The sequence below is a fragment of the Scaptodrosophila lebanonensis genome, unplaced genomic scaffold, assembly GCF_003285725.1.
Source record: "Scaptodrosophila lebanonensis strain 11010-0011.00,11010-0021.00 unplaced genomic scaffold, SlebRS2 tig00000001-arrow-pilon, whole genome shotgun sequence".
NCBI lineage: Eukaryota > Metazoa > Arthropoda > Insecta > Diptera > Drosophilidae > Scaptodrosophila > Scaptodrosophila lebanonensis.
This window is the reverse complement of record NW_022060529.1, coordinates 12,657,049-12,684,924: the sequence shown is the minus strand read 5'-3', so window position 1 is coordinate 12,684,924 and position 27,876 is coordinate 12,657,049. Positions and strand designations below refer to the sequence as shown.

At 36.2% G+C, this 27,876-nt stretch overlaps 5 protein-coding genes across 13 annotated transcripts; 1 reads left to right on the top strand and 4 right to left on the bottom strand.

Moving 5' to 3' along the window:
• Nucleotides 1–169: 169 nt before the first annotated feature.
• LOC115624332 (vang-like protein 1) lies at nt 170–3,620 on the bottom strand. 3 transcript variants are annotated; one of them, XM_030518977.1, is made up of 3 exons: nt 3,490–3,620; nt 3,010–3,358; nt 170–2,947 (listed from the first exon to the last, which is right to left on the bottom strand). In XM_030518977.1, the coding sequence occupies exons 2-3, from the start codon at nt 3,230–3,232 to the stop codon at nt 1,446–1,448; spliced, it is 1,725 nt and encodes a 574-aa protein (XP_030374837.1). In that variant the 5' UTR covers nt 3,233–3,358; nt 3,490–3,620; the 3' UTR covers nt 170–1,445. The 3 variants fall into 3 exon arrangements, with proteins under 3 accessions (XP_030374837.1, XP_030374847.1, XP_030374828.1); XM_030518987.1 differs by having other exon boundaries at nt 3,502–3,615; XM_030518968.1 differs by having other exon boundaries at nt 3,010–3,611.
• A 359-nt stretch (nt 3,621–3,979) lies between these two features.
• On the bottom strand, nt 3,980–8,540 carry LOC115623728 (tetratricopeptide repeat protein 37). The gene is made up of 13 exons (XM_030518239.1): nt 8,414–8,540; nt 8,153–8,358; nt 7,903–8,095; nt 7,243–7,838; nt 7,098–7,175; nt 6,632–7,043; nt 6,394–6,576; nt 6,151–6,335; nt 5,303–6,091; nt 4,816–5,247; nt 4,577–4,751; nt 4,307–4,494; nt 3,980–4,251 (listed from the first exon to the last, which is right to left on the bottom strand). Exons 1-13 carry the CDS (start codon nt 8,492–8,494, stop codon nt 4,098–4,100), a joined length of 3,672 nt encoding a protein of 1,223 aa, XP_030374099.1. The 5' UTR covers nt 8,495–8,540; the 3' UTR covers nt 3,980–4,097.
• Nucleotides 8,541–9,204: 664 nt separating this feature from the next.
• Nucleotides 9,205–10,976, top strand: LOC115619998. The gene is made up of 2 exons (XM_030513087.1): nt 9,205–9,617; nt 9,682–10,976. The coding sequence occupies exons 1-2, from the start codon at nt 9,312–9,314 to the stop codon at nt 10,684–10,686; spliced, it is 1,311 nt and encodes a 436-aa protein (XP_030368947.1). The 5' UTR covers nt 9,205–9,311; the 3' UTR covers nt 10,687–10,976.
• Nucleotides 10,940–12,555, bottom strand: LOC115619997 (NSFL1 cofactor p47). Its single transcript, XM_030513086.1, has 6 exons — nt 12,386–12,555; nt 12,177–12,325; nt 11,673–12,116; nt 11,488–11,616; nt 11,218–11,424; nt 10,940–11,149 (listed from the first exon to the last, which is right to left on the bottom strand). The coding sequence occupies exons 1-6, from the start codon at nt 12,485–12,487 to the stop codon at nt 11,017–11,019; spliced, it is 1,164 nt and encodes a 387-aa protein (XP_030368946.1). The 5' UTR covers nt 12,488–12,555; the 3' UTR covers nt 10,940–11,016.
• A 152-nt stretch (nt 12,556–12,707) lies between these two features.
• LOC115619995 (aldehyde dehydrogenase family 3 member B1) lies at nt 12,708–20,475 on the bottom strand. Of its 7 annotated transcripts, none has more exons than XM_030513084.1 (13): nt 20,380–20,459; nt 20,283–20,321; nt 19,061–19,110; nt 18,671–18,729; nt 16,485–16,665; nt 16,208–16,429; nt 15,978–16,141; nt 15,679–15,909; nt 15,419–15,616; nt 14,427–14,542; nt 13,544–13,679; nt 13,325–13,475; nt 12,708–12,847 (listed from the first exon to the last, which is right to left on the bottom strand). In XM_030513084.1, the coding sequence occupies exons 1-13, from the start codon at nt 20,450–20,452 to the stop codon at nt 12,833–12,835; spliced, it is 1,635 nt and encodes a 544-aa protein (XP_030368944.1). In that variant the 5' UTR covers nt 20,453–20,459; the 3' UTR covers nt 12,708–12,832. The 7 variants fall into 7 exon arrangements, with proteins under 7 accessions (XP_030368944.1, XP_030368939.1, XP_030368942.1 ...); XM_030513079.1 differs by lacking the exons at nt 12,708–12,847; nt 14,427–14,542 and adding exons at nt 12,913–13,105; nt 15,112–15,227 and having other exon boundaries at nt 13,316–13,475; nt 20,380–20,475; XM_030513082.1 differs by lacking the exons at nt 12,708–12,847; nt 14,427–14,542 and adding exons at nt 12,913–13,105; nt 15,112–15,227 and having other exon boundaries at nt 20,380–20,474.
• Between the last annotated feature and the right edge of the window lie 7,401 nt (nt 20,476–27,876).

Sequence of the window (27,876 nt, the reverse complement as noted above, 5' to 3'; positions counted from 1 at the left end):
TATGTTATAAGCCACATAAACAAAGATTGGCGCTGAAAGCTGTAATAAACATTTCCAGCGAACACAACACCGCATTTCTTATGCAAAAGAGCAGATGGTCCTTTAATTATATGGGCTTTACTTCCAATAATTACCCTTTTTTTAAAGCTGTTTAAAAAGTTGTTGCGTTTATTTATACGACATGCGGCTGTTTCATAAGTTAAATACTGGCAAATACAATTTGGGTTTCCTTTAACAATGCTTTCCTAAAGGTAAACCATACCTTTTCATGTAATAAAAGTTTGAAATTAGCTATTGTTTAGGAGTTACGCCAGCACATTACTTAGTACAAGTATAATACGAATTGTGTAAAATTGCTTATTTTAATAGGCATATGCATTGTTATTTTGTAAATTAAAAAAACATGATAAAGCATTTAGCTAGAAATGGAAATAAAATTCTGCGATAAAGATGAATAAAAGTGCTCTACGTACATACGTTTTTGCATTTACATATGTGTGTACATGTATGACTTAATGATTAAAATTTCTTATCTAAAAATAAGTACATATGTTTGTATATGTGGAAATGCACTTCTTATTCGCACATAGTAGTTGGCAATTTTTCTGTATAAAAATGCAATTTTGCAGTCTCTTGCTTTACTTATTTGTCATAATTTGTTTCTGTATTCGAATTTACATTCAGGAATGTTACAGAAATCGGTGAAAACTACTCCTTACAAGAGCTATGTCATAGTTTATCCCTACCAGGTTTTCAACCATTTGTCAATTTAGGGAGAAATTTTTACCAATTTCCAAAACTTCATGAATTCTGGATTTATCGTAACTGAGATATATTTATGGAATCTCTGCCTATAAGTGGAACAAATGGTAGGAGCTTTCTTTGTTTTTTTTAGTACCACAAAACTTTACAGCATTATCGTCATCTCTAACTGTACGAGTCGCGCAAACAGTATCAGAATTGCATTTAGACCAACACTGTTTACGCAAGTCTTATTCGAAAACCTATACTTTCCTCCACCTTCTACTGCCCATGAAGTTATTCTTTTCGGTAAATTACTTATCACTAATTATTTTCTAAAATTTAAAAGTGTATATTGAAACGCGATCATACAAGAAGCTATTTCGGAAACGATCTCCATTCTTACGATTACAACTTTGGGAACTTGAGAGACATTCTGTTTTAAAGGGACATGTGATATGTGTTGGTTTTTTAGGATTCACTGGGCTTGAGCACTTTTTGATATTTTGCATTCATATGTATATAAAAGTGTCTGTTAAAGTTAAAATCAAACTTTATATGTACCATTCAACTAAAATGAAGGTCTAACTTAAGATAAATGCTGATATCCCTCAGACAAAAACATGCAAGTACGACGATTGTGTTTGATTGCTGTGCGTGGGCGTTACTATAGGCGGTGTTCTTACATTAAGTAGATTGTTATGTCATACGGACGTTTCAGAGTTTAATTTTAAAACAAACTTATTGCTTCTTATAGGGTCAAATATTTCCTCTGTGATATTAAAAAAGGGCAAGGTATGCACCTTGACCATTAAGGATATATCATTTTGAATCAATTGGAACGTACACTCATTAAAGATGGGCCGCGAAACTATCTCTTCGCTTACTAATGCCCACATCTGCACCCAACGCCGTTCCTTTTCACTTTGCATTACTGGCGATTCAGTCAGATATGGCTCCAGAAATGCTCGGGGAGACAAGTCATGTTTGAGGCAGTGCGCCAAGTGCTTCAGAATGCTTTCAAAGGTGTGTCGTGGTTGCTGACGGGTTATCCGTAGATATTTCTGCAAAGCACGTGCCATTGATGGAAATACTGCTTGAGCTGCTTCCTGTGGATCGAGCGGAAGTGCTGGCGCCGGTTCGTTGTGTATGCGTTTGATATGTGTGAAAGCTTCTTCGGCTGCGGTGATGAGACGTGCTCGGCGCTTTTTTACCCGTCGCTCATATTCGTGCTCCTCGTAAAACCTTTCATTATGCGAAGAATCACGACGCCGTGCATTCGCTGCCAGAACAGCACGACTTTGGCTCTGCTGCTGAGCATTGCTAACACCATCAACCTCGTAGTACTTGAAGCTGGTAGATATTTTGTTGCGTTGCGACTTAGAGATTGGTATGCGCTCCAGATACGGATTGAAAATGGGGAAATCCACGTAGTAGTTTTGAAGCACCCAAACCGCAGCACGCTGAATGCTTAGTTGGCCAAGCATATAAGACCGCGAAACACCATCAGGAGAGCGAATTATTTTCACGTAATAACGTGGTTCCTGATGCCGTAATTCCAATAGAACCACAGCAACATAGTGGATAAAGATCAGCGTATCAACAAGGTTAGTCGAATAAGCCACCAAGGACTTATAATCGACAGCATCGCCACCAGTTTCAACTACAATTTTTGCTCCATTTGTGACCTGCACAATGTAGAAGAGCCAATAAGCAAATGTGCATATTGTGACCAGCAACAGAACGATGGCTCGGTAAAGAAATATGCGTGGCATACTTGCGGAGGTGCGTCGCATAAACAACGCCCACAAGCCAATAGCAAGTAACAGCAAGCGGGCGACCAAAGAAACCAGTTGTCCTTTGCATTGTTCGCTGCATGCAAGTAATTGGGTACGCACTGTCTGGGTTAGCTCGGGATGGTCAAAAGCCGATGGGAAGAACCCAAGCCGTGGCATAACAACCATTGCGACTGGGGAAAAAAATGCAGCACAGCCCAACAAGAAGTAAAAAGTCGATTCAACATAACGGCGACAGGCGAAGCCAAATCCCTTGTCGTTCTCACGGTGCCACATGTTGTTGATATCCTCCATCGATATGCTCTGCTCCGAAGTGTTGCCTGTAACGGCCGTAGTGTTTTCTCCCCAGTTTTCATCTTGGGGCAGGATTTGCACCTCGATGACTTCCTGGCCGTCGCGAGATTCCTCACCTGAAAGAACAGTATGTCAAAATGAAGGAGCAATGCACATTATAACAACCGTTTCAGCTTACCTGTCATATTCACGCTTGTTTGATAAGGCGCCATATCACTACGCTGAAATCCACTCTTTCCCGACTTCGAAGAGTGCGTACTACGATGTGAGTGACGGTTACGATCTCTATGGTATCCGTTGTTTATACTGCCTCCACCACCAGCGCTGCTGCTATTATTGTTGTGATTTCGAGACCGTCTGGAGCGTCCACTTTGTTCAGATTTAACGGACTCGTTTTCCATTGCAATTGCTTCCCTTCACAGTGTGTAGGCGTTCGTGCACACACAGTTACACTCTATATGCACTGGCGGTGCAGTCGTTGGCTGTGTTCCTTAATTATCTGCCCGTGTAGCTATTTTAGTGTCTAACTGTAATTATAGCAGACAGCAGCAGGTTTTTCATAGGTATTTATGGCAAGGGGGGGCGCTGGGCGGAGTCATACACAGACGACGCCGTACAAATTCAACAAGTTTAACTGCTTTTTAGCAAACATACTAACGATTTTCACTACCATTTCAATTTCTTAAAGCCGCTTGTACACTTTTCTATCCAAAAACATGCTTGTTTCATTCTCATTTTCAACAATTTGCACACATTTTTTTTCTTTCTGCTGGACAATTTGCTTCATCCCCGACCAGAATGCACTTCTCCGATTAAAAAATGCTGCCAGACCGGTAGAATTTCTTTTCTAATAATCGACTTAAGCACATGTATCGATTTTTAAAGCAACCAGCTTTTGTATTTTATGAAGATAATTTATTGTATTCTTACGTTTATTTTTATAAAACTGCGGTATTAATTTTGGCTGCGCCGATACCGTTATTACCATTTATTACTTTCTAAAACATTATTTTGTGTCTTTAATGATTTAAACATGTCGCAATGAAAATTGGAGTACATATACCATTTTGAAAAAAGATTGATTTCACTCCCGCCAATCTTCCACTTGAAATTGTTAAATACCTACAAGTCTAACAAGTTTATACATAATTTCAATTTAACATCCATTTGGCAAGGAAAATGGAAATTACATTTTATTACAAATATTGAATCACTTGTTTCACGCCTAATTCACTTTTAATTTAAAATGGTAAATGAACAGGCGATTTAACATATGCTGGATAGGATTTCTCTGGCTAGTTTATTTCTGGGATCCAGACGAATAGTACGTTGAATAAGCTCTAAAGACTGGTTCCTGTTAATGGATAATAGAGCTCGACATGCATACAGATTAATCTCCGCTTCCTCCTTAGCAGTAACACTATGAATAAAAATATAAATCAGGTTGGAAGTCAAAAAACAATATAGTAACGAACCCTTTTTTTAAACAGAGGTGTCCCAATTTTAAAGCTGTTAATGCCATATTAGATGTTGCTAGGTGGTATTTTCTGTTTTCGAAACAGTAATCAAGAAGAAATTTGGCAAATACTTTGCGTAATGCGGCGCTTTGAGGAAACATTCGCACACGCTTTTGTAAGTAGTTAACCGCTTCACATAGACCTTCCTAAAATACGAGCAAAAACAATACATGTACAATTTGTTTGGTGAAGTGTCTCTTAATTCTATGCAGGGGTTCAATATCTTACTCTCACGAGGCGGTAGTGCGCTGTTAGATATGACACGTCTGCGCAGTATACTTCATTGTATTCATAAGCAACAAATTCAGACATAATGGTTTCAATGAGTTCATAGTCACAGTGCAGGACACCCAAAGCACAAGCGGAAAACAATGCCTGAATTGCCACTCCCTTGAGTAATATGCTATTCAATAGAAGAAAAACTGTTATATTTACCAGCAGCTTTTTCTTATTATTTCTATACTCACCATTGATAAAGCAAAGTCTTTGTATCAGCCTGACCTTGAAAAGCATAAACCATGGAAGCCATGGCAACTAGTATAGTTGAAGCCTTTTCATCATCTTGCCCAGCGACACTGTTCAGGACAGAGTTGTAAATAGAATACGATTCTTGCAACTGACCGGAGCGATAATACGCCAGTGCTAGTCCAATTATGGGTTTGAATGTTGCATTGGCCACAGTATTAAGCGCCATAACCGCCTGTTCTGGCTGACCTAACTTCAAATACAAATAACCTAGATTTGTGTATAGTTTGTCCCGATCAGCACCAGGCTCTGCCAACTTGCAGGCTCGAGCAAATGCAGTGATAGCTTTTTGATACATTTTTTGGCGGGCATATAGGAATCCCTGAAGAGTTAATGATGCAACATTCGCATCCCCTTCCTCATTTTGAATATACCTAAAAGATATGTATTATTATTTAATCATTGAAAGAAATATTTTTTAAAACAAACCAATTAATAGCATCCAATGCACAGATGTCTGCATACATATGTCGGATCGCATGTTTATTGTGTGGCTTATTACGAAGCACTGGATCTGAGAGCACTTCACATACCCAGTGTGCATATCCGAGAGCCGCTTCTGGATGATATTCAAACTGCTGACAATGCCGAAACAGATCAAAAGCCTCCTCATGCTCGCCAATCGTCTCGGCAACCATTGCCTGTCCAATCCACGCATTTGGGTAAATCGGACTGGCCTGTTGTGCCCGATTAAACGCCTCATTGGCTAACCGAATATCGCGCAGTTTCAAATACAGAACCCCCAAATTTGTCCACGATGTGAAAGATTTACGTTCAACGGTGACAGCTTTTATAAAACAGTGTTGCGCTAGTGCTAAATTTTCATTAGCGCTGTGCATATTTATGACGCCCAAGAGGTTCCAATTCTGCCACCGATTCGTGCACGCCTTTATGGCCATCTTACACACCTTGGCAGCCGTTTCCAAGTATACTGCTGCTTTCTCCGGTATGTAGACAGCACTCAGATAACTGCACATGGCCAATTCGTACCATAAAAACGTGTTTTGCTTCAATTTTAAACAACACAGATAAAATCTTTGGGCCAATACTAAGAGCTCTTCTCGTGACAGGAAAGTTATGGCTTCATTCCTCTTTGCCAAACTGCCGTCGACATCCAAATTAGCCAGTGATAGGGGGAGTTGTGCTGTTTGCACAAATGCATTGGCCATCAAACGCCACAGCCAGACCATTTGATGTGCTTTCGGTTGTAAAAAGGCACTGCAATGTTTGATAATAAATTTCGAATTTGATAAAAGCAATGCCTGTCGGTGATCGACCTTTGCAGATGGTTTACGGCCAGTTGGTAATTTAGCTTAGCTCGTCCATACAGATTCTGGCCCTTAAGATTTTGTGCTAGCCCAATATGCGCTTCCGCAATGCCCTTTAAGCCAGGTAAGTAATTTGGATTTCGCTGAAGAAGGGTATTAAAATCTGCTATCGCCTCTGGATACATCCGAATGGTCTATAAAATTACAAATTATAAAGTTACAACCAAGAATACAAATTGACTCATTCCGTACCGTTTTAACGATGCCAACTTGCAATTGCGCGTAGCAGTTGGTAGGGGAGAGCATTAGGATCTTCTCAAACACACGAATGGCAGAGTTATATGAACCACGAGAGGCATAGGCATCACCCAACGATTCCCAGTAGACCATGCATTTGAAGTCGTGCTTGATAGCGATGCGAAAACATTGTATTGCCTGGAAATTGAGAATTATCAGTACTTTGTTATTATAACCATAGTACAGTTCATACGTCATCCCATTTTTTAACTTGAAGAAAATGCAGTCCTAGTTTGTACTGCAAACGCACAGCATCGTCACTTTTTAAATATCGTAGGGTGTTTTGTAGCAATGTCTCATTCAGATCCTCTTCGCCCAACTCTTGGTATATGGAGCTCAACGCATCAACAGCCTGCTCGGCCAGCGGGTTCAGATTAATGCATTTTTCAAAACATTTACGAGCCCGATTTAGATCACCATTGGATTGGTATAAGCGGCCCAGATAATCAAAGCATTTGGAAAAGTGCGGCCTGAGCCGGGTAGCTTTAAGCATACACTTCAAAGCGTCGGCATATTGGCCCAACTTAAAGTGAAGCTCTCCGCAAAGGAGTAATTCCTCAAACGATTCCCCAGCAGCAAGTTTTTGAAGGGCTTCGGTGGGTGAGCTAGAAAATTAGAAACATTATTGTATTTTTAGTTTTTCACATAAGTTTACTTACAGAAAATATTCGACCTTTGAAAGTTCGTCTAATGACAATGTTTGCAAAAGTTGCATTTGACTCAGTTTGGCATAGCAACTGAAAAATAAAAGAAAAAAATCAAATTCATGATCATTTTCAAATATGTACAAGCCTCTATTATTACCGTGCTAGGCACTTCACATTTTTTACTGTTCTTTCCGAGTTCTCCAGCAGGTTGACTGCTTCCTTGAGCTTTGTTGCATCTGTTTCATAGGACAAACACTCGGCATACTCCTCATGTACTTGTCCCAATTCTTGCCACAACAGTAGAGCCATCTTATAGGCACCCAACTGCATATGTATCCGTGCCAGCAGCTCCAATGTTACTTTGTATGTTGGATGAGATTTCTGTGCCTGCAGTGCTAGTTGTCGTGCTCCAAGAAATTGGTCTTGACCGTACATATGAAACGCTTTTGTAAGTAAACCAAGATTGGAATTCTCGTTAAGATTTATAAGTATTTCCGCATAAGACTGTATGGGCTGCTTCAGTTCCAGCTGCCAAGCTTCATTGTCTAACTGCCAATGGGTTTCGCAGTATATCTTACATATCCACTCATACGCATATACATGTTTAGGGTGAGAAATGGTCATGTTGCAGGCATTACGTATGCAACTGACGTAATCTTGCTCCTTGTACAGCCACTTAAGATAACGCTTATATATCAAGATTTGGTGATCTCCATCTGAAACTGCCAGTAATTTCTCCATAGCAGCTTTATACTGAAAGGAATATAGTTGTTTTGTCGTGTTGTTAATCTATTGTATTTAAATGGCTAGTACTAACGAGCTCGCCCTCTGTAGTGGTTGCTTCAAAGTCATTGGAAACCCAAATTTTGCCCAGATACTGCAGCGCGAGTGTGTGATTGGGATCAGATACATTTTGTGCTCGCTTCTTTAAGACACCAAAACATAATGGAGCCGCCGAAACATCTGCGGCGAGTGCAAAAAGCCTGTCATAATAGTCTTCGGACTTCTCCCTGGAAACAAGAAACAAATCGTAATTCCGCATTTTCCACGCCACATCGCGCTCTTACGGAACTAAATCCAGCAACTGATCTAAAATCTCTGGCAACTCAGTGGAGGGCGCACAAGTTGCAAGTCCTTGCAAAGCAACAATGGGAGAACCATCTGTATGCTCGATTGACTTCCGCAGGTGCTTCGTTGCTTCAATTTTGTCAACGTTCTGATATGCGGCGCCAAGCAACAAGTATCCCATTTTCTTGTCAACGTTTAGCAGGCTCTGGAAACAGCGTCACTAAAACAAAGGTAACAATAATAACACAGTTGATACTTACTTGACACTTTTTTATAGCATCCTCATAGCTTCCGGATTTTATAGATTCGCGTATATCTTTCACCAAAGCCTTTGCACTCATTTTGGGCTTCAAACTAAATTTTTCGTACGACAAAAAATACGCTAGTCGATAACATTCTCGACGATGAAAACACAGAAGCTGTCTCAATTTTTATATTTTATAATGTCCAGCACAGAATTTTGCATTGTACAGCACTGAAACATTGCCGCATGAAATTGCTTTAAAGGTGGAAAAGCTCGTAAGATTTTTCGTTTACCATAAGATGCTTAATGGTGTATTCCCTTAAAATTTAACGTTTCAAAAAAGCTTCTTTACTAGAAAATAACAAAAGGTTGAAATTCTTAGATGCATTGGCAATAAAGTAACATTGTTATTTAGGATTAATTCTAAGTTACAATAATAGACAGTTTTTAAACTTATAATCAATAATAAATCAAATCAAAAATATATACATATATGTATGTATATTTAGTTAATGTTGATAGCTCGAAGTCAGGATTGGTTTGCAAGCAACACCATTTAAATACATACATAAAAATGGTAATAATCTGATACAGAGGTTTAAAAAGTCAGGCTAATTCAACTCCATTATTATTTTATTTCAAAAAGATAAGTAACTTTTGTCTGATGGCAAAAGATATGAAGGCTATTCCGAAAAGGTGTTAATTGTTTGTTAAATTAACACCGAAATAGAAAACGAAAAAAAACTCCGAAACCTTCGCCACTAGTATTAAGTGAATGAATACCACTACCCAATTAATTTATGTAGAACTAGAGGTTCTATAGGAACTATGGCTTAAGATCTAGTTCAGTAGTTCATTTAAAAGACCCGGTAATTAGAACAAGTTCGGACCGAACCGACCTAACTCTGCCAAAAATGAGGAAGTACCAGCAACTTGCCCTGTTGCTAATATCTTGCTTCAGTATAGGCGTACTTTTAATGTACAAAAGTGAAAACAATCGCCTAAAATACGTGCTTAAGTATGTGAACTTCTTCGGAAGAAGCGACGCCGCGATTTTGAGGCGCCTCGAAAAGAATGCTACAAAGGAGGACCTGACATTGCCGGCTCTCTCGAAGCCGTTGCCAGTCTTTCAGCTGATAGGAGAATCTTTTCATGCGTATTCCGCATTCTGGAAGCGTAACGAGTTAGTAGCCAGAGGCGAAGCGCACATTCTTGTTGTGGTAAGAGATGCTTTTTCTCAAACAGTTCTTAAAGTTCCTTGTCTATGTATTTTTGTAAATGTAGGGGAAAAAAGGCGCAGTGGTAGATTTTCGTTGTACCCTCATCTATGATGGAGGAGCTCGAAGCGTACAAGGCAAGTTTCGCTTTCAACGAGATGCTAACGAAAGTATCGCAGAAGACAAGTCAACAACATTCACAAACTATAACTTCTACTGCCTTGTGAACCGTGATTTTGGTAAGCCGGAATATGTTTCATTAATGGATACAACGGCGTCTCTAAAAACCCAAATGAAGCTGCGATTACGATATTTAAAACCATCGAATAAGAATACTGAATCGAACCTTCTTGCGCGATTACCTGCCACGATATGCGTTGATTTAGTGACGTATAATATGAGCTCAAACAATAATAATCTGTTACAATTCTTTCTATATCACCAAGCCCTCGGGGTAGAACATTTTCTAGTTTATAACTACGATCAGCTGCCAGAAAAAGTAATTAGCGTATTGGAGCGTACAAGTATGCATCTTTATGCACTACCATTCAACTTTCCGTTTGTTCAAGCCAATGGAACTGTTACACGTATCCGGCAGCTGATCCTAACAGATTGTTTACTACGGAACTCGAATTATGCAGCCCTAACCATGCTGTTGACACCAAATGAATTTTTCTATCCGAGTGTACGCATTGTGGGCGACCAATCGCAACTTTCCTTTTATCGTCAATTACGACATTACACCACGGAGATATCGAGATTTCAGATGGCCACATTTTCTGTTTGCATCGATACGAATAGAAAGTTGTTAATAGATAATACACATTATGATCCGGAGCTAAAGCCGCCACACAAAATGTTCTTTTACCGCTTGGATCAACAGTCATCACAATTGCTAGCGCTAACTCAGGCGCAAAGCGTTGAGCTGCCGCTCTCGTCTGCATTTGTGCATCGCTATGTACACTGCCAGCACGTAGGAGAAGATGGTCTACACGACTGGCGGAATGGAGTGCGGGAGGACTTTATGGAACACATCAATGCCTTACGCAACGAAGTGGATGTGCTAATATAGTAGAAATCACATAATAAGACTCAAAATCTAGTCTAAGTTTCAGGTTAAGATCTAGCTGACTCCCCTTTGGTTTAATATGCATATAAGAAATTACCTGACTGCCAAAAGTAAAACGCCATAAATTATCCATTGGATACAAGCGAATTTTGTATTGTATATGTAATATAGAAACTAAACATCATTTGGTAGCAAGCAGCATGTAATTCCGATGCTTTTTTTCCCGAAAGTACCATATCTATAACTTCAATGATTCTTAATTAAATATGAAATTTTTAATTGTTTTATTGGAATCCTGTTAGCTTCAATTATCCTGATTTAAAAGCAGATTGCTTACTTTAAACGTTGCATAAGAGCGGCATTCTTGAGACCTGCCTTCTCAATAGTAGAGCTGTCATCGCTTAGTTCGCGTGTGGGAAACGAAGAAACCAAGATGAAATTGCTATTCGAATATTGTGGCCGAGCTCTGGAAATATCATAGGGTGCAACAGGTTAATACGACTGCTCAAAATATAAGTGTAAATGCTTGTTTACGTTTGTATGAAGCGGCGTATATCAGAGACTGTGTGTGTCAAATTGAATTGAGCGGCCAATCGAGATCCGTCAGCAAGGCGAATTTGTAGGGTAGTCGACGGAGCATCAGAATTTAAGTTAATGGCATTGCGAGCGCTATCCTCATCTTTAGCAACGTCAACAGGAGCAACTGCTTCAGCTGGCTCTTCAGAAACTAAAACACCGGGGCTGCATTCATAAAAGATTTCAATTTTTAAAGCACCGCCAAATACGTATTCAAAAATCACATACCTTCCGAGTTTTTGTCCCGAACCTTTGAACGTTGGAGGCACAGACTGACGTTTAAAATCCTCCTGTCTATGATCTTCTACGTCGACATTAACCATGCGCCCCATCTCCAGTAGCTCTTGGGGTATTTCCCTAGTGTAACCGAACAATATATTCATTTAGTCATGATTTGTGACACACTTTCTTACCCTCGCATAACCGTTTCTAGGAATTCCTTGTTTTGTGGGTCGTCGTAATGACGCAATTCGCCGCTGTTTTGACCCCCGTCAATTGAAAAACCTTGACTCCAAAGTTTAAGAACCACTGCTGGCTTATTTTCAGCTGATGCCGTATTCCGTTCAGTCCCCACTGCAGTGTGATCGTTGTCAGTCATACCAAGACGCATACCCTGGCCCCAAACGCCGCCTCCCGCGTTTGTTGGAACGCTAGCCGATGTCGACGGGCCCATCCCTACTTCGGCAATATTTTGTTCCTGCGCAGCCCGCATCATATCAGTAAGCTGCTCGCGGAAATTTTTGCGCTTCGGTGGACCTAAAACCTGCTGTCCAGAACGATCAGAGCCACCGGCGTAGAACGCCTGATGCTCATCATCGCTTGAAGGCTGTTTTGACATGTCACTCAATGTAGCAAACCTAACCATAAAGTGCGAATAGTATAGCCTTCTTCACAACGGTAAATGTAATCATACATACTTTGGTTTGGCTGTGGGACCAAATCGCGATGCCTCCGCATCAGCGCCAGCGCTATTGCTTTGTGACGTAGACGGATTGCTGGATTGTCCACCATGTGTAGGCGTGGGCGGAGCATCACTCTGGGTGCTCCAGTAGTTGCCAAGAGCATGCTAAACAATGAATTGGACTTAGAAGACAAGCATTTTCAATCCACATCGGTTTCAGCTCACCTCTAGGTCCCAATCGCAGCTGGTAAGGTAGAAGCGCGCAACGTTTTCATCAGAGCTTGTTATTTCGATAAATTGTGCAATTAAATCGCCGCGTGCGGCCATGTTCGTGTATTTAATAAATATTTCACAAGAGAAAAATACGCAAAAGCAAGTAAATGAATAGACAGAAAACCAAGTGCCTTTTGACTTTAGAACAAAGTGGCTAAAAAAATACCAAAATACAGGGCTGTCAAATCTGGCGTCGGTGTTGGAAAACGCCATTGTGAACACATGCGCAGTACGGCAACGCTCTTTCGTGATTTTTAAATAAAAATCGGGTACAAATTTTTCAGCAGTAAATTTTTATTAAATAGCAACTAAATAACAGTGACTTAATTTAAGGAGCATCCAATTGTTTGACGTACACCCACCGATATGCGTATAAATAGTAAGTAAAGGCATTTATTTTCATTTTGTATCATTCTGAAAATATAAAAATGTACACAGCACAATTAATTTTGCAGCAAAATTGATTAAACAATATTACATGAATTTTACCAAGCTGATTATAATTTCTTTAAGTGTTTTGTTTTTAACCATGATTAAAATATGGGATTGGGTCATACAAAAATATATAAAATCAACCATACACTAAATATATATAAATGTATAAATTCCACTGGCTCCGTTATCGGTGTTTTGTGCGTGCTGCCGTTTGATTTAACGTGATAACAACTTGCCCTAAAACGGTGGACAATAGGAATGTATGAATTGGTGTTTATATGCATATGAGAGTGTTCGGGTGTGCGTGTTTTCAAGGTTGGCATAATTTGAAGTTTTCCCCGCGAAGTTGTATGTTCGTATCAAAATACGATTAGCAAAAAAAAAAAAAATACACAGGAATGTTTTAATTTTTGCAAACTATGGCTTCAAGTTGTGCTTGCAATGTACCTTTCTTACCTGCAGGTAAAAGTTTGCTAAAAATGTCAGACCCACACCGACTCCAACAGCCAATATATGAGTCAAATACAGTTTAGGAAGTGGGCGGCGTTTGCGCAATAGAAACGAGAGCAGCGAGCCCTTGGCGTCCGAATACGGAGGATAGCGTGCACTGAAAGCGTGTAGTGAAAGGATCGTTACAATTGCAATGCTTAATATTGATTGATAAATTCAACTTACGAAGCCAATTTTTCGCCAAACGCTGAGAGATCCTTGCCCAAACACGACTTCTTATGTGTGAAGGTATCAAAACCATACTTGCCGTGGTACCTGCCCATGCCGCTCATTCCAACACCTCCAAAAGGCAATGTGTCAACTATTTGGGAAAACATGCGAAAAATCAATTAATCAAAAGGCAAGTTTTTTCAAAAACATTATACAATAATTAAGCTGAGGCAAAAATTAGCAAGCTTGTTCTATGCAATAATTGGAGATTTTAGACCAAAACCAAATTTAATTGCTTAACCTTTCTCCATTTAATGTTAAATACTTATTTATCTCTAAGTTTCAGCTGTCTGTAAAGCGTTTTCGCTCTAGAATTGAACACACTAGTTCAATAACTTACAAGTATAAAATGTATACATACACATATCTTAAGTATCTATTATTAGTGAACTAAAAGTTTCAACTCCAACATGTATTTAAGTTAAATTAGTTTATTTTATTAACTACTTAACAAAAAGGAAGTTAGCAGAATAAATCCCACCACAAGTATGTTAAATTTTATGCATTTACTTTGGTTAAGCGCAAATTGTTGTTTGTACATTATTCTGGGTCCAATACTATTTTAAAATGTACATACCAGGTCAGTGCATAACATTTTTGAACGCAGGAATTACGAATTCATTGCAAATACGTAAATTCTTTGGAATTGATATTTTCATATCTTTATATCAATTGAGCTAACCAAAAGAATACACCCATCTTTAGGCTCTTTAAACTATCAAGTGCATCCTTTTTAAAAAAAGTGTAATTGTGTTTTGAATGAAGAATCGCGTGCAAAGATAAAAGCTACATATTAACTAATTCGCTAACACTTATACATAACGGCATACTTATATACCTCCACAGTGCATTATAGTCTCGTTGCTGCTAAATCCGCCGCTTGTGGTATTCTGTTTGAATTCTTTAACAACCTTGCTCGAGTTCGAAAAGACGTAGATAACAAGTGGTTTTTCTCTAGTTTTTGGGAAAGGTAACATATTATATACAAAATCTCAGCTAAGCTGCATTATTGGAGCAAAGAGTTGGTACAACTCGATGAAAATAATATGTTGTTGAATAATTTGGGTAAACGTAGTCATGCAAATAATGCAAAAAGTGCGTGCAACTATGGAAATGCATTAGTGTAGAGCTAACTGAAACTGATCTTCAAGTTTATATAGTATATGGCTGAGGATGGATGGGGTGGTTTTGTAGAGGAGGCCGGAAGGAATCAATTACGCTAATTTGTACTCAAATAGCTGGAAAATGCATTATTCATGCATTCATATTTTCAATAACAAATAGCCGTCACCAAGAATAAAAAAACAACAAATATGAAAAATACATCTATGAATAAATACAATAAAGAAAATGTCGAAGTCAGGCAGCAATCACCGCAACCGTAGAAGTGGGAAGTACTACGTAGGTACATAAATTTTAGCAGGCGGCTAGTAGACGGGACAGGTAGCATGTATCGCTTAGCGTATCCAATAACCCTTGTCAATAGGCCCACAGCAAAGGCTGCAGGTTTTTTTTGGTCTTACCGGCATAATGCATTATCGTGTCATTAAGGCACATTCCGCCCGAATGCGTGCCATTTATGAATAGATTTTGAACTTCTGTCTCCGTTGTGAAAATATACAAGACGAGCGGACTTTCTCTATTGTTTCATTTTGTGTGTTTTTGCAAGGGCGAATAAAATTTTGGAATGTAAAATTTTGTGTTAATGTGTGTGAGATAAATGAAAAAGACAAACAATTGATGGAATACGAATATGAGAGTTGAAAAATGATTAACACAGAATTGTGCAGATAATTATGCACAAGGTTCTTGGCAAACAGATCAACAGACCTGGCATTGATGAACTTCATGGCATCGTAGGCATTTTCAACAGTATATATGGGCAAGATTGGGCCAAATATTTCCTCCTCCATGATGGGGTCGCTTGGCTTCACATCAACAATAATTGTGGGCTCAATGAAGCGTTCAGCAGCATCGTATTTGCCGCCCACAACAATCCGCCCGGACTTCATTAGACCAACAAGACGTCTAGATAATAAAAATGTACGATACAGTAATTAAATAAAAATGTTGATGCTATATATAATTACTGAAAATTGTTCTGATTTATAACGCGGCTCAGATCGGGACTATTCTGTATATTTTCGCCATACCACTCCTTCAGAACGTCTTTGGCTTCAGTTACGAATTTATCCTGCATCTCTTTTGAGCAAAGTACGTAGTCGGGGGCAATGCAAGTCTGCCCGCAGTTTATTAACTTGCCCCAGAGTATGCGCTTGACGGCAGTGCGTAGTTCTACCGATTTGTCAATATAACAGGGACTAAAACACGTAAGAAGGTTTAGCACTTTCACTTATTTAGTACTGTTACGATGTGTTTATATAATTACCTCTTCCCGCCTAATTCCAATGTAGTGGGTGTTAAATACTTATTAGCTGCCGCATGAACGATTTTACCGACACGCGTGGACCCAGTGTAGAAGATATAATCGAAACGTTGATTTAGCAATTCGGCAGTTTCAGTTGGTCCACCGCAAACTACTGGATAACATTCCTGTGATAATCAATGGAGACAACTGTTAGTTTGACAGTTTGCAAAAACTATAGTCTTTCTACTCACATTATCCAAATATTTGGGTATTTTTTCTGCAATAAATTTTGCACAATTGGCCGCTATCTCACTGGGCTTGATGACCACACAATTGCCCGCCGCAATGGCCGCAGCAACCGGAACGAGGAGCAACTGAAGCGGATAGTTCCAGGCACCGATGACCAGCACAACGCCAAAGGGATCATTGAAGATTTGCAAATCATCCATTAAATTGACAAACGATTTTTCTGGCTGAAAATACAAGCTTTTGTAAAATTGATCTTTGCTATTGGTTCCTTTAGTGCACCTTTTCAGCCTTGACCCAGTCATTTAAATGGTATAGAATGTGCTTAATATCATTCTTCATAAACTCCGTCTCCACAATCAAACTCTCCTGCTTGGGGCGACGTAAATCGGCATCCAGAGCGCTGATAATTTCATTTTCATTCTCCTCGTAGCAACGAAGTAGATTTTCCAATTGTTTGCGTCTAATATAAATAGAGAATATTGCAATAAATTGCATAAATTAATGACAAGTTCCGCCGTTATGCAAAAATATTGGACAACTATCAAAAAGCAAATTTATCAAACTAACGGCGAATTCGCGCGAAGCCGAAACTGAAAACAAAACAAACAAAATCTTCGCTAATGATATTTCACACGCGCTTGCGCTCCAAGACAAGTCCAACTTAGAAACTGAACACTAAAAACTAAAAGCGATAAAAAGATGGAAAAATATCATGTCGGTAGCTGCTGAGTAACATGGGTTGACGTGAGGAAGGTCAATGCTAATTATATCGTCTTGGATAAACGCAGCATCTTATGCAACAACAAAAAATTTTTTTTAAAAATTCTTCTCCATGACGCATCATTTTTTCTATGAAACAAGTCTGCATATTTTTCTTGATCCTTAGTACTATATATTAATGTAGATTGGACAAAACAAATGCTTCACATAGATTAGAACGGGCAAACCGGTTAGTCTTGATGTCGCTGTTTAGAATCACGGGATTGGGGTCACTAGTTATGTTCTATTAATATATGATTGTTAATTCAAATGACTCGTTTTCGATTATAAACTTTATTTGTTTATATTGCTGCATAAATAAATTAATTATAAACACGATAATAGAAAGTGAAAATATATTGGTAGCAATTGAACAGTTGGCACTCAGACAACAGTTTTAAACATTTTAATACATGAGTAATACAAATTGAAGTTTACAGCCTCCAGCAAAGCACACGCCATTGTGAAAAGTAAACAGCGTCGCATTAAGTGAGTCTATATGTACTCTTTTCGAGAGTTACTAAAGTCGTTTGAACACAAAGTTAAATTATGCACAAAAAAGGTATCAACAATTAACAAATACGAGGTGTGTTATTATTGTCAATAAAGCAATTATACATGTCATGTTGTGAAACAAACATATAAAAGTATACTAAGAAAATGTACATACATACATACACATAGCTGCGCGTATAATGAGGTATGGTTTTGAAATTATTTATATATTTTTAAAACATTTAAATTTAACCGAACCTAAGCTTTGGGAGCTTTTTCTATTCGCTTCTATTTTAAAAAATAGAAGAAGTAGTGTAAAGGCAAAAACAATCGCAGAACGTGTTGATTTGGTTAGGTTTTTTTTTAAAAGTTAATGAAATTAAATGACCATTAGCCTTGGACAAAGATTCTTCCGTACTTCCGTTTCACACTTTGCGCTAAAACTATTATTTTTAAATTAATATATATATACATACTATATGTATATGTGTGTGTGCATACGCATTAATTTCGGGTGTACGTGTCTATTATATGTGAAACCTCAAAATGGCACTGTAGTTAGTAAAAATATAAGTATATTTATTTCGATATTTTTACTGTCTCGATTTAGAATTTATAATATCAGAATTCAGTTAGGAATTCGAAGATAATTGCATGCAAAGTACAACCGGTTTATAAAAAAAAAACAAAAGCCAAAGGTCCGATGTGGTTGGATTTTGGAAAGCATTAACAATCGTTGAACTTGATATTGTTATCTAGACTTTGTTCTGTTGTACAGCTACACCAGTACACTCAAATACCTCCAATACATTAGCATTTAAGCACATAAAAACAATTATCCACAATTCCTATCAGAAAAAGCTTGGAAAAAGTATCAAAGTTCAAAGTAAATAGTTCATGCAAAAAATGTAGTGGAGCGTGTGTGTTTGTAAAGCGAGTGAATACTGAACAACGAATATATAACAAATGCTGAAAGTAATTCAGAGAGCTTGAAAACTTGAACAAATGTGCAAGATATACTTAACACGCTAACTCTCAAGAGAGGCAGATACAACTTGAAGTTGTCGGCGTTGCCGCAAAGTTTCGAGGGGTTGGGTGGGGCAAATTGCGTTTTTAGGCAGCGAAATCTCTCCAGCATTAAAATTTAAAGCCACTAACCAACTACTGGATACCACTATAGAGCGTTTTTCTCCAACAGGTAGGCTACTTACCGAAAGCTTACATTCCTGCTCTTGCCACTGGCGTATGCGAGGCGAGCTCGTTGCAATGTCTGCCCAGAGTCCATTGTACACATGTGGGATAATTGATGTTGATATATATATATTTTGTTGTTTTCACATTCGCAATAATCAAGTTGTAGTTACATGCATCACGCACATAGGAAGATAAAATGAAACGAAAACAAAAATCAAATAAAATTCTTACGAAATAAGGCTTAATGTTAGTTACGTGCACGAATGTGTCTTAATAATCGCTTTTTATTTCATTTTTTTGTGCACTTGCTTAATTGCTTTAAAATGCATACAAAAAGTGTGTATGCAGTTTGACTTGTTTATATTTTATTTATTTAGTTATTGGTTTTATGTATTTAGTACACTCACATCATCGAAATTTGCCATTATCTCAGTGTCTGGTGTGGGAGGTTCGGTTTCTGCGAAATAAAAGAAGGAAAACACACAAGAATAAAGAGATATGTATGTTTACTTTAGCTGACTTGCACATTCACTTTCAACGTTATTGTTTGTTATTATGTTCAGTGTGTATGTATGCCTACATATGTATTTATTTTTTAGTACGATGGCGGTGGGCTGCAACCCGGAGAGCGGGCGGTAAAAGGCAAGACACAAGTCCAGCTTAGCTCCAATATTTGCACACAAAAACACGCGCGTAATACAACCGTTCACAGCAACGAGAATATTGAAATTGAAACAGGGCGCATGTAGTTAAATATGCCCGAGCCTCAGCTGCGAAAAATCTCAAACCCGTTTTAAACAACCTCGCGCAATAAGCCCAACAAATTAACTGAACACATATGTTTTTAGCGATGACAACAGCGGCAATTTAACTATCGATAAGCACAACCGCGTGCTTGTGCGTAAACATCGGCTATATCGATATGTTAATATTTGCTTTAAACGGAAAAGCTTACCCATTTTTCTTAATTTCAATAAATTATTATTTAAATGCTTATAATGCTTTGAATTGTCCATGGATCCTACAATGAAATTGCACAGCTTACATATGTAAAACATTACGAAAATCTAATAAATTCTAAGTTGTATATAGAACCAAGTTGATTGGAAAATCATAACACACTAGTAACAAGTATACAATTTCTCTTAATTTTTCAGTTGAACATTTTACTTTGGTTATATATTATTTTTTGTGTGTTTTACCTCACAAGTTCATCAACGTAATTATTGGTCAGTACTAAAATTACTAATCTGTAGCAAGCCGAATATATATACCCATCAGCAACCTAATTATTTATCAGCAAATATGTACATACTGCATATGATTGTCCATACATACATACATGTATGTATGTGTATGTAAACCATTGATAATAATTCAGTAGCGTGGAACGTAGCAAAGCGGTACGTGTATCAACCGATTAAGCTATGTACATAACTAATGCTACAGATGTATAGTACATACATACATATGTATGTAGGTATGTACATAAATACATGCATTCAAATAGCTGTGTATAGCTGTGCTGGAGCTTATACTGACATTCGGGATTGAAGAATAAAAGTTGTCTAGTAATGATGATGTTTTATTTTTTTTTCCAATAATTCAGCATGCAAGCATGATACGTACCAATGTCAATGACGGTTTCTTGGTGGTCTTTATTGGTTTCTAAAATGTATTAAAAAATTTGAAACTAATTTTGGGCATATTCTTTAATATTGCTTACCATTTTTTTCACTGACAATTATGATAGGCACTGGTTTGTTGTTGTTAGTATTCAAACCATTTGGGGCACTCATGTTGACATCAATTACTATAAGATTGGCTCAATCTGTAATAATTAATATAGGCATGTGTACGTAGTACACTTGTATAAAAAAGTATGTGTCTTTTACGGCAGATTGTTAAAATATAACTTAATCAATTTATGAATGGGAGCTTGACGATATCAACTGAATCTATTATACCTATTTCTACAAATATATTTATAAATATTCTTACAAGGATATAGAAATGCTACAATTCATTTTACTCATTAATTATAAAAAATGTTATATGTTAGAAACACATTAATCCATCAGCATTCAAGCTTTAAACAACTTTATTATTTTTAATGCTTTTTTTATTTCTGAAACAAAATTAAATAAAAACCATTTCCATGGTTGCAAGGTACCTTTTCTGTTTCGCTTGATTATTTAAATTATATCTTTAATAAACCAGTTCAAAGCAAAAAACATAAAATCAATTGGCGAAAAAAGTGATGTTATAAAAATTAATTTAGCAATTCATCACAATAGGATGTCGATTTTCTTATATTATCTGTTTCACAGAAAAGTGTACATGTATATTGTTTTTGTTGTATGAGTTTGTTAAGCTCGCAAAGAGGGATAGTTTAGGGTATAACGAATTTAAATCGTTAAGCCCGCCTGTGCCTGTTATAATCGATATTTGTCCCAAAGATTTGAAGCTATGGCGTTCAGACTGCACCAAAGTTCCTTTTCGGCGCACACATGTATGAGCGCAGTTATATTATATATGTATGTAGGTTCTGTCCAGCTCAGTTAATATTTGATAGATGTTTATTTATCGCTCGAATTAAAACAAATGGACTTTGAAATATCGGACACACTGACACACGAGCAGACAGACGGGGCTAGATCGCCACGCCTTTTCATGCTGATCAAGCATATATATACATACGTACTTTGTTTATCTTCATTAAACTTCTTTTTATGTATTTCACACTTTTTACTGTAAGCCCCGATAGCTTCGAAAATATTTGTATACCTTAATTGGTGATATTATGTTTTTCAATTCAAAAATTGTCTAATAAAAGCTGAAGTATTTCTGGGAAATGGGCAAAGCCAATTATATCTTTAATATATCTCCATATTATTTGTATATATAGAAATATATCAATAGACTTATTTAATTTTTCTAAATTATACAAATTTATAGTAATAAACCAAAATTTGTTTCTTCGACAGGCTTTTATGTCTTAAATCAAATGTTATCAAATTACCACTAGTTCCACTTTTAAGTGCTTCTTTTGAAGGAGCCTAAGACACTATTTCGCTACAGGTTCGAAGTTTCGTAACTAAATTAACAGATGTGCACGTGTATTTTATTTCCCAGACATCGGCCAGCAATTATAAGAATTAAAACCTATTAGCAAAAGTGGACACATTTCTTGTTTCTAACAATATTATACATATTAGAGTAAAAATAAATAAAATGTGAGCACATTTGATAAAAACGCCATGAATACATTTTTTAGCCATATGTGTATATATACCTATTCAATTCAATATCTATCTTACCAACTGTAAATGTGAAACAGGCTTTGAAAATCTTTTGGTTACAAAAAAGATGTCTTTTTTCCCTACATAATAAATACAACCGGCAGCTTTGAGCTACCTATATTTATTTTCAAGTTCACATATTCACTTTTTGCATTGCATAATGTACAATTAACATATTGAATGATAATTAACACAATTGTCGGCTTACATGCTTGGCATGCACTTTTCATTTCAATTTCACTCGACATTGAAGGCCGACTGCTTACGGTCAGGTCACGTTTATAGCGTCATTAATTAAAAAACCAGAAAAAACAATAGCTAACTTGTAGTAAATCATTTCACTTTCATCTCAGTATTTCGAATGGTTAGTTAAACTTAAGGCTTACACTCAAAATAGATACGAGTAATACGCATAGGTGCCTAATCCGAAACACTTACGATTATCTAGTTGGCTGATTTCAAGTTCAGTTACAGTTACCTTTTGATAACGTTTGAAAATATATTTGGTGTGTGTATTTGGTTGTTTTATTTAAATGCCCTAATCAGCTCTAAATCCAAATTTGAATCGTATCGATGTGACGAACGCAGCGCGCACGATAACGGCAACAGCAGATTGTTAACTGAACTGAGAGTGAGCTAGACCCGTGTATAGTTTTGGTCTAGGCCCGATGCATTCAAAAAACGTATATGTGGCTTTACTTCAGGTTTGGCAGTAATTACAATGTGCAAGTAAACAAAACAGAGCTACTGCGTCGACAAATTAGTATGCGTAACGGGTCGCCTGCGAAACCATTGAAAAAACCGTATTGAAAAATTACGAGACACGCATTGCTACCGAAAGTGCCTTGCGCCCCTAATCCAATACTGGCTATTGTGTCGGATGTTAAACTCAGATATATTGACAAGCCGCGTCCGCGATCAAAACACGTCTGCTAACGCCAACTTGCAATTAGTCAGGCGAAGTCCAAGCCCGACACGCAGCTCAGGCTCGGCCGATCGCAAATACAAATTGTTGTTCAGTTTCGCGTACTCTCTCACAACACCAGCTAGTTCCAGTTCGCTTTTATATCGACATGTGTTACTGTATGTTTATACATAAGTATACATTTAAGTACGATTTAATTGTCATATTAATTGCGACTGGATCCGAGATCTGAGCTGGTTTTAAACAGAGCCTTCATTTGCATCTGCAAAAGTATAAAAATATTGTCAGCAGTCGCTGCACATAAACAAAAGTAAAAGTAAATACAACCTGTTATTAAAATTTCGAATTAATTTTGATGTTATCTGTGATGAAATCAAATCTTTCATTTAAATTCTGTTTCCAGTGTTTCTATTTTCCAGTGTTTATTTTTAAACAATTGGAAATTTAATTTTCGATGGGTCACCAAATATACAAATATTTCAATCAATTTGATTTTTTAACATATTTCATTCAAATTATTTATTTAACAAATACTTATCACTGCCTCATCCAAGCAAAGGAATGATTAGTGGATATGAATAAAAGACATTTCCAAATTATTATTTTAAATATTCGAGATTTATCGCATCTCTGCATTCCATTACGATGATTATTAACAACTTATGATTTTCACACTAATAGAAACATTTAATTTTTTTATCTTTGGAAAAGTTCAAGTGCTTTAGTTAAATGTAGCAATGAAAAATATACCTTTATGTAATATTAAACACATTAAATGTGAAATAAACAAATCGTTTCTCTGAATGTACCAGCTTCGCTGTAGTATATATAAATACATATGTAATTTGCATAACAAATACTTATATTTATGTATATTTTTTAAAAAGCCTAGGTCAACATTTGATTGATGAACTTTGCTGAATGCTGGACTTTATGACAGTCTTTAGCAAAAAGCGAGAAAAACATTTTTAAACACTTAACAGTCAGTCGGCGCATGGTGTGAATGGGTTCTCAGTCTCCTTAAAACGACAAACTAAAATATTTTCATTGCAGGCTAAAGATTGCTTTGTTTACTTTTTAACCGCTGCTGATGAGACAACTGAATACAACTACTGCTCAGAGGAGTATTGAACAAACCGGTTTTTGAAATATGTTCATGATTGTTTATTATGTGTATTGCATTTGTCTTTTATTCCAATATGGGCAGCAAACCCTGACCATGAAGTGCTGACAAGTGCTTGCGTCTGTCACATCTGTACGTCAAGATGAAAAGTTAAATATAAGTACGTATAATAAAAAAATAATTAACTTAAATGTTAAAAATGGTGTACGGTGTTAACAGGTTTGTGTACTCTTTATTATCGTTCACAATATGCAAGAATATGTTTGTGCAATCTCAATTTTGCAAATTTGTTGGAAATGGTAAGAAAAAACATAATAGGAAATTAAAATATAATATATTAATTTTATTCGTATATTTATATTTGGAAAGGTTTATAAAAATATATAATCTTGCCGAGTACTTTTAGCTTTAAATTTCAAGCTTAAACATATAAAATTGTTATGCGAAGTAATTAAATGCGACCACTTAATTTTATACAATACTGAATTTAGAAATTCTTTCGTAATGATGTGTCACGCCTGGTATATGCAAAAGTTTTAAAACTGAGATAATTCAGTAAAAGCGAGCTTAGAATTTGCGAGCATCTTCATCCACGCTGAAACTAAATACCCTTCCTTTTCTTTAAAATGTCCTTCACACTCACTTTTCCGAAGCCATATTGTTCCTATCAAAGGTATATCATATAGTTGTACACCCAAAAATACATAGTTACAAAGTTTCAGCGTGATAGATATAAAATAAATCAATTCGTCTCGTCAAACTAATCATTTTTGTACCTATCAGATATGGTCTATCAATCTTTACATAATTTTTTAACAACTTACACGCCTCAGGTAATACACTCTTACATTTTTTAGTGGAGGGTATTAAAAAAACACTAAACACATAGGTTTTCTCTTTGTATGATTATCAATGCGGACTGTCGATATCAACATTCGAGTATGTATAGAAATTATAATTTTAAAATAATATAAAAATAGAAACCGTAGATTTATAGTACTTTTCAATTGGCATATTAGACTTGGAAATGTTTTATTAATAGCAGCAATATAGAGACAAACTCAATTAACATTTTATAAAAAGTGAAGGGTATAATATTCTCTAATTACTACATACGTGTACACACATATATTGAGCCAACTAGTGCCGGCTTAAATTACCAAGACTTCAATTAAGACAGACCCCAGCGTAGCCAAGGCAAATAGGTGGATTGAAAACTCGTTCTTCGTAACTACCAATAAAGTTTTGCCATAAATGTTATGAAACATCCAGCTGCCATTACACATTTGTTCATTCCTTTTATATAAATCTGTACCAGCACTTACTCCAGCAACTGCTACATATTTGTAGTAGAGCCGAATGTACCATATTTCGGAAATAATTGCCAACTGCGCAGCGGTTTCTGAGATGTGGGTTCGCCAAAAATAGCTACTTTGTGTGTGCATGTGTTATGGACTTTCGACACAATTCGTCAATCTAACGATAAGTGTTGTGTAGACACGAGTCTTGTCTTGTTATTAAAATAACATTATTGTATGACTTTATTATACTCTGCACTGATAAGTGGAAAGTTATTTAAGTTACTACTACTATATAGTATACTTATCATCTTGTTATTCCATACAGCTACGCATTGAGGATTCATTTTGCTGCTCACAGATAATATGTTCGTCAAGGCCAACTACATCAGACAAGTATATCAAATAGTTAAATTTTAGATATCCTGCACCCATTAGCAGCCACTCAACTAAAATGAACCTCATGCCTATTGCAGCTATGTGATAAAGTTTAACCATTTTGGTAAAACTAAAAAAAGCTCATAATTACCACATTTGCTTAAGTTGTCCTTCCACCGATCGCTCCTATGACTGGTATATAGAATAATGAGGCCATATACATATGTCTTGCAATAACCTAGATCCGAAACGTAGTATTTATTTACATAGACATACTTACAAGTACAAACAGACCTGTTTATAAGAGTATGTTTGTATGTTTTTGGCATACTAGTGAACCAGCCTAAAACTATGCTCTGTAGATAAAAATTTGCTGGGGAATAAAACTGCAGGATATTACTGTTGCATTATTAGTGTATAATTTATTATTAAATATGTTATAAAATTTGTTTATCGTATAAAATATACTCTTGTCTTGTCCCACATCTATGTATGTATCTGTATGTATATAATATATACATATATGTATAAATATGTTTGCATGTATGTATATAGAAAAAATTACAATCCATTACAATACATAATATAATTTCTGTTTCCACTTTTACATAGTTACATTCAACTGCAACTTGTTCTCTGATTTTCAATTGATGTTGACAGTTTTCGTTTGATCATAATTATTAATTTCATTCATATTCCTATGAGCTATATGTAAGTATGTAAGTATGTACTTGTATATGCAATATATCTGTTGCACTGCCTAGAGCCTAGAATGCATGTGTGTTGTGTGTTTGTGTGAATGTCGGAGAATGATAGTTTATACATATGTATGCATGTATTTTAATGTTGTTATCATTGAAATGAATGCCAAAATTCGGGATCCTTTAGCAAATCAAAAGGGAAGTTTACAATTTTGTTTTAGAATAACATTAAGCTAGAACTATTTATGTATGTACGTTCATATGCATATAGTAAGTTTATATGTATGTATGTATGCATGTATGTATATATATATTTGTATATGTATATATGCTGGTATTGTATGCATTTATGTATCTACATATGCATGTATGTATGTAGTACTCGTATATGGTATGGAGAATGCATTGTCAGCAGTCACACTGTCAGTGGTTAAGTCGCATTTACGAACATACACACACATATATGTATGTATGTATGTATGTATGTTTGTATAAGTATTATAAAGTTAATGTACTTTTAAAAAAGGTTCATTGAGTTTTAGTTTTTAAATATAATTTGCTAGAGAGCGCTTCTGTCAATATGGCGGCTGCAAGTACATATGTATGTATTTATTTATGTATGCATATGTGTATGCACATATGAATGATTATATGCACATACATACATATGTATGTATTTATGTATGTATATGTTTCTATATGTAGTATTCGTAATAACTAGCTAGAAACCAGTAACTGGCTTATAATTTCTTGAGTTCATTTTGAATTTAAATCGTTTTTTTTTTTAGCTTTTTTCATACGTTTTGTTTTTGAAAACTTATCAATTAAATTTGTACTCTTTTTGTACTCAATTGCTCCATAACTATTACATATGTTAGTATGTATGCGTATGTGTGTATTTCAAAGTCCGAATATTTGTAGGAAAGAATTTTGCTTGCCGAAAAAATATGGGTTTAATTGTTTTGTTTGTTTGTTTACATATGTTTGTATGCATGTATGTATGTAGTTTGTAACTTAATAGCTAATGCTAATGCAGTTGAAAAATATTTAGTAATGCTCGCATTAACATTCTGTTTTCTTATTTCTTGTTCTCTGTCAGGGAGAATTGTCATCAACATATCATTTATAAAACTTTTTATTCAAAATTGCATTTTGATATACATTTATGTATAAGAATTCCTCCTAGCATCATCAATAGATTTGTTATCAAAGTTCTTTTTATTTTAAATTAATTTCTTCTTAGAAAATTATTTTCACGTTACATGGTTACTTCTACTAAATATTTTTAGTCATAATATTTTATTCGTTTACCTACCAATCTAGTTATATGAAAAAAATGAATACCTGATTTTGGTTTTGGATTCGTTTAGTTCGTTAATAAGCTACTTGTATATGAGCATTTAGGTTGTAGCATTAACAGTGGGCCAACTTTTTGGAATATTCGTTAAATATTTACTTGAAAAAATACCTGCTTGCGATTTTACTTTTTGGTATGA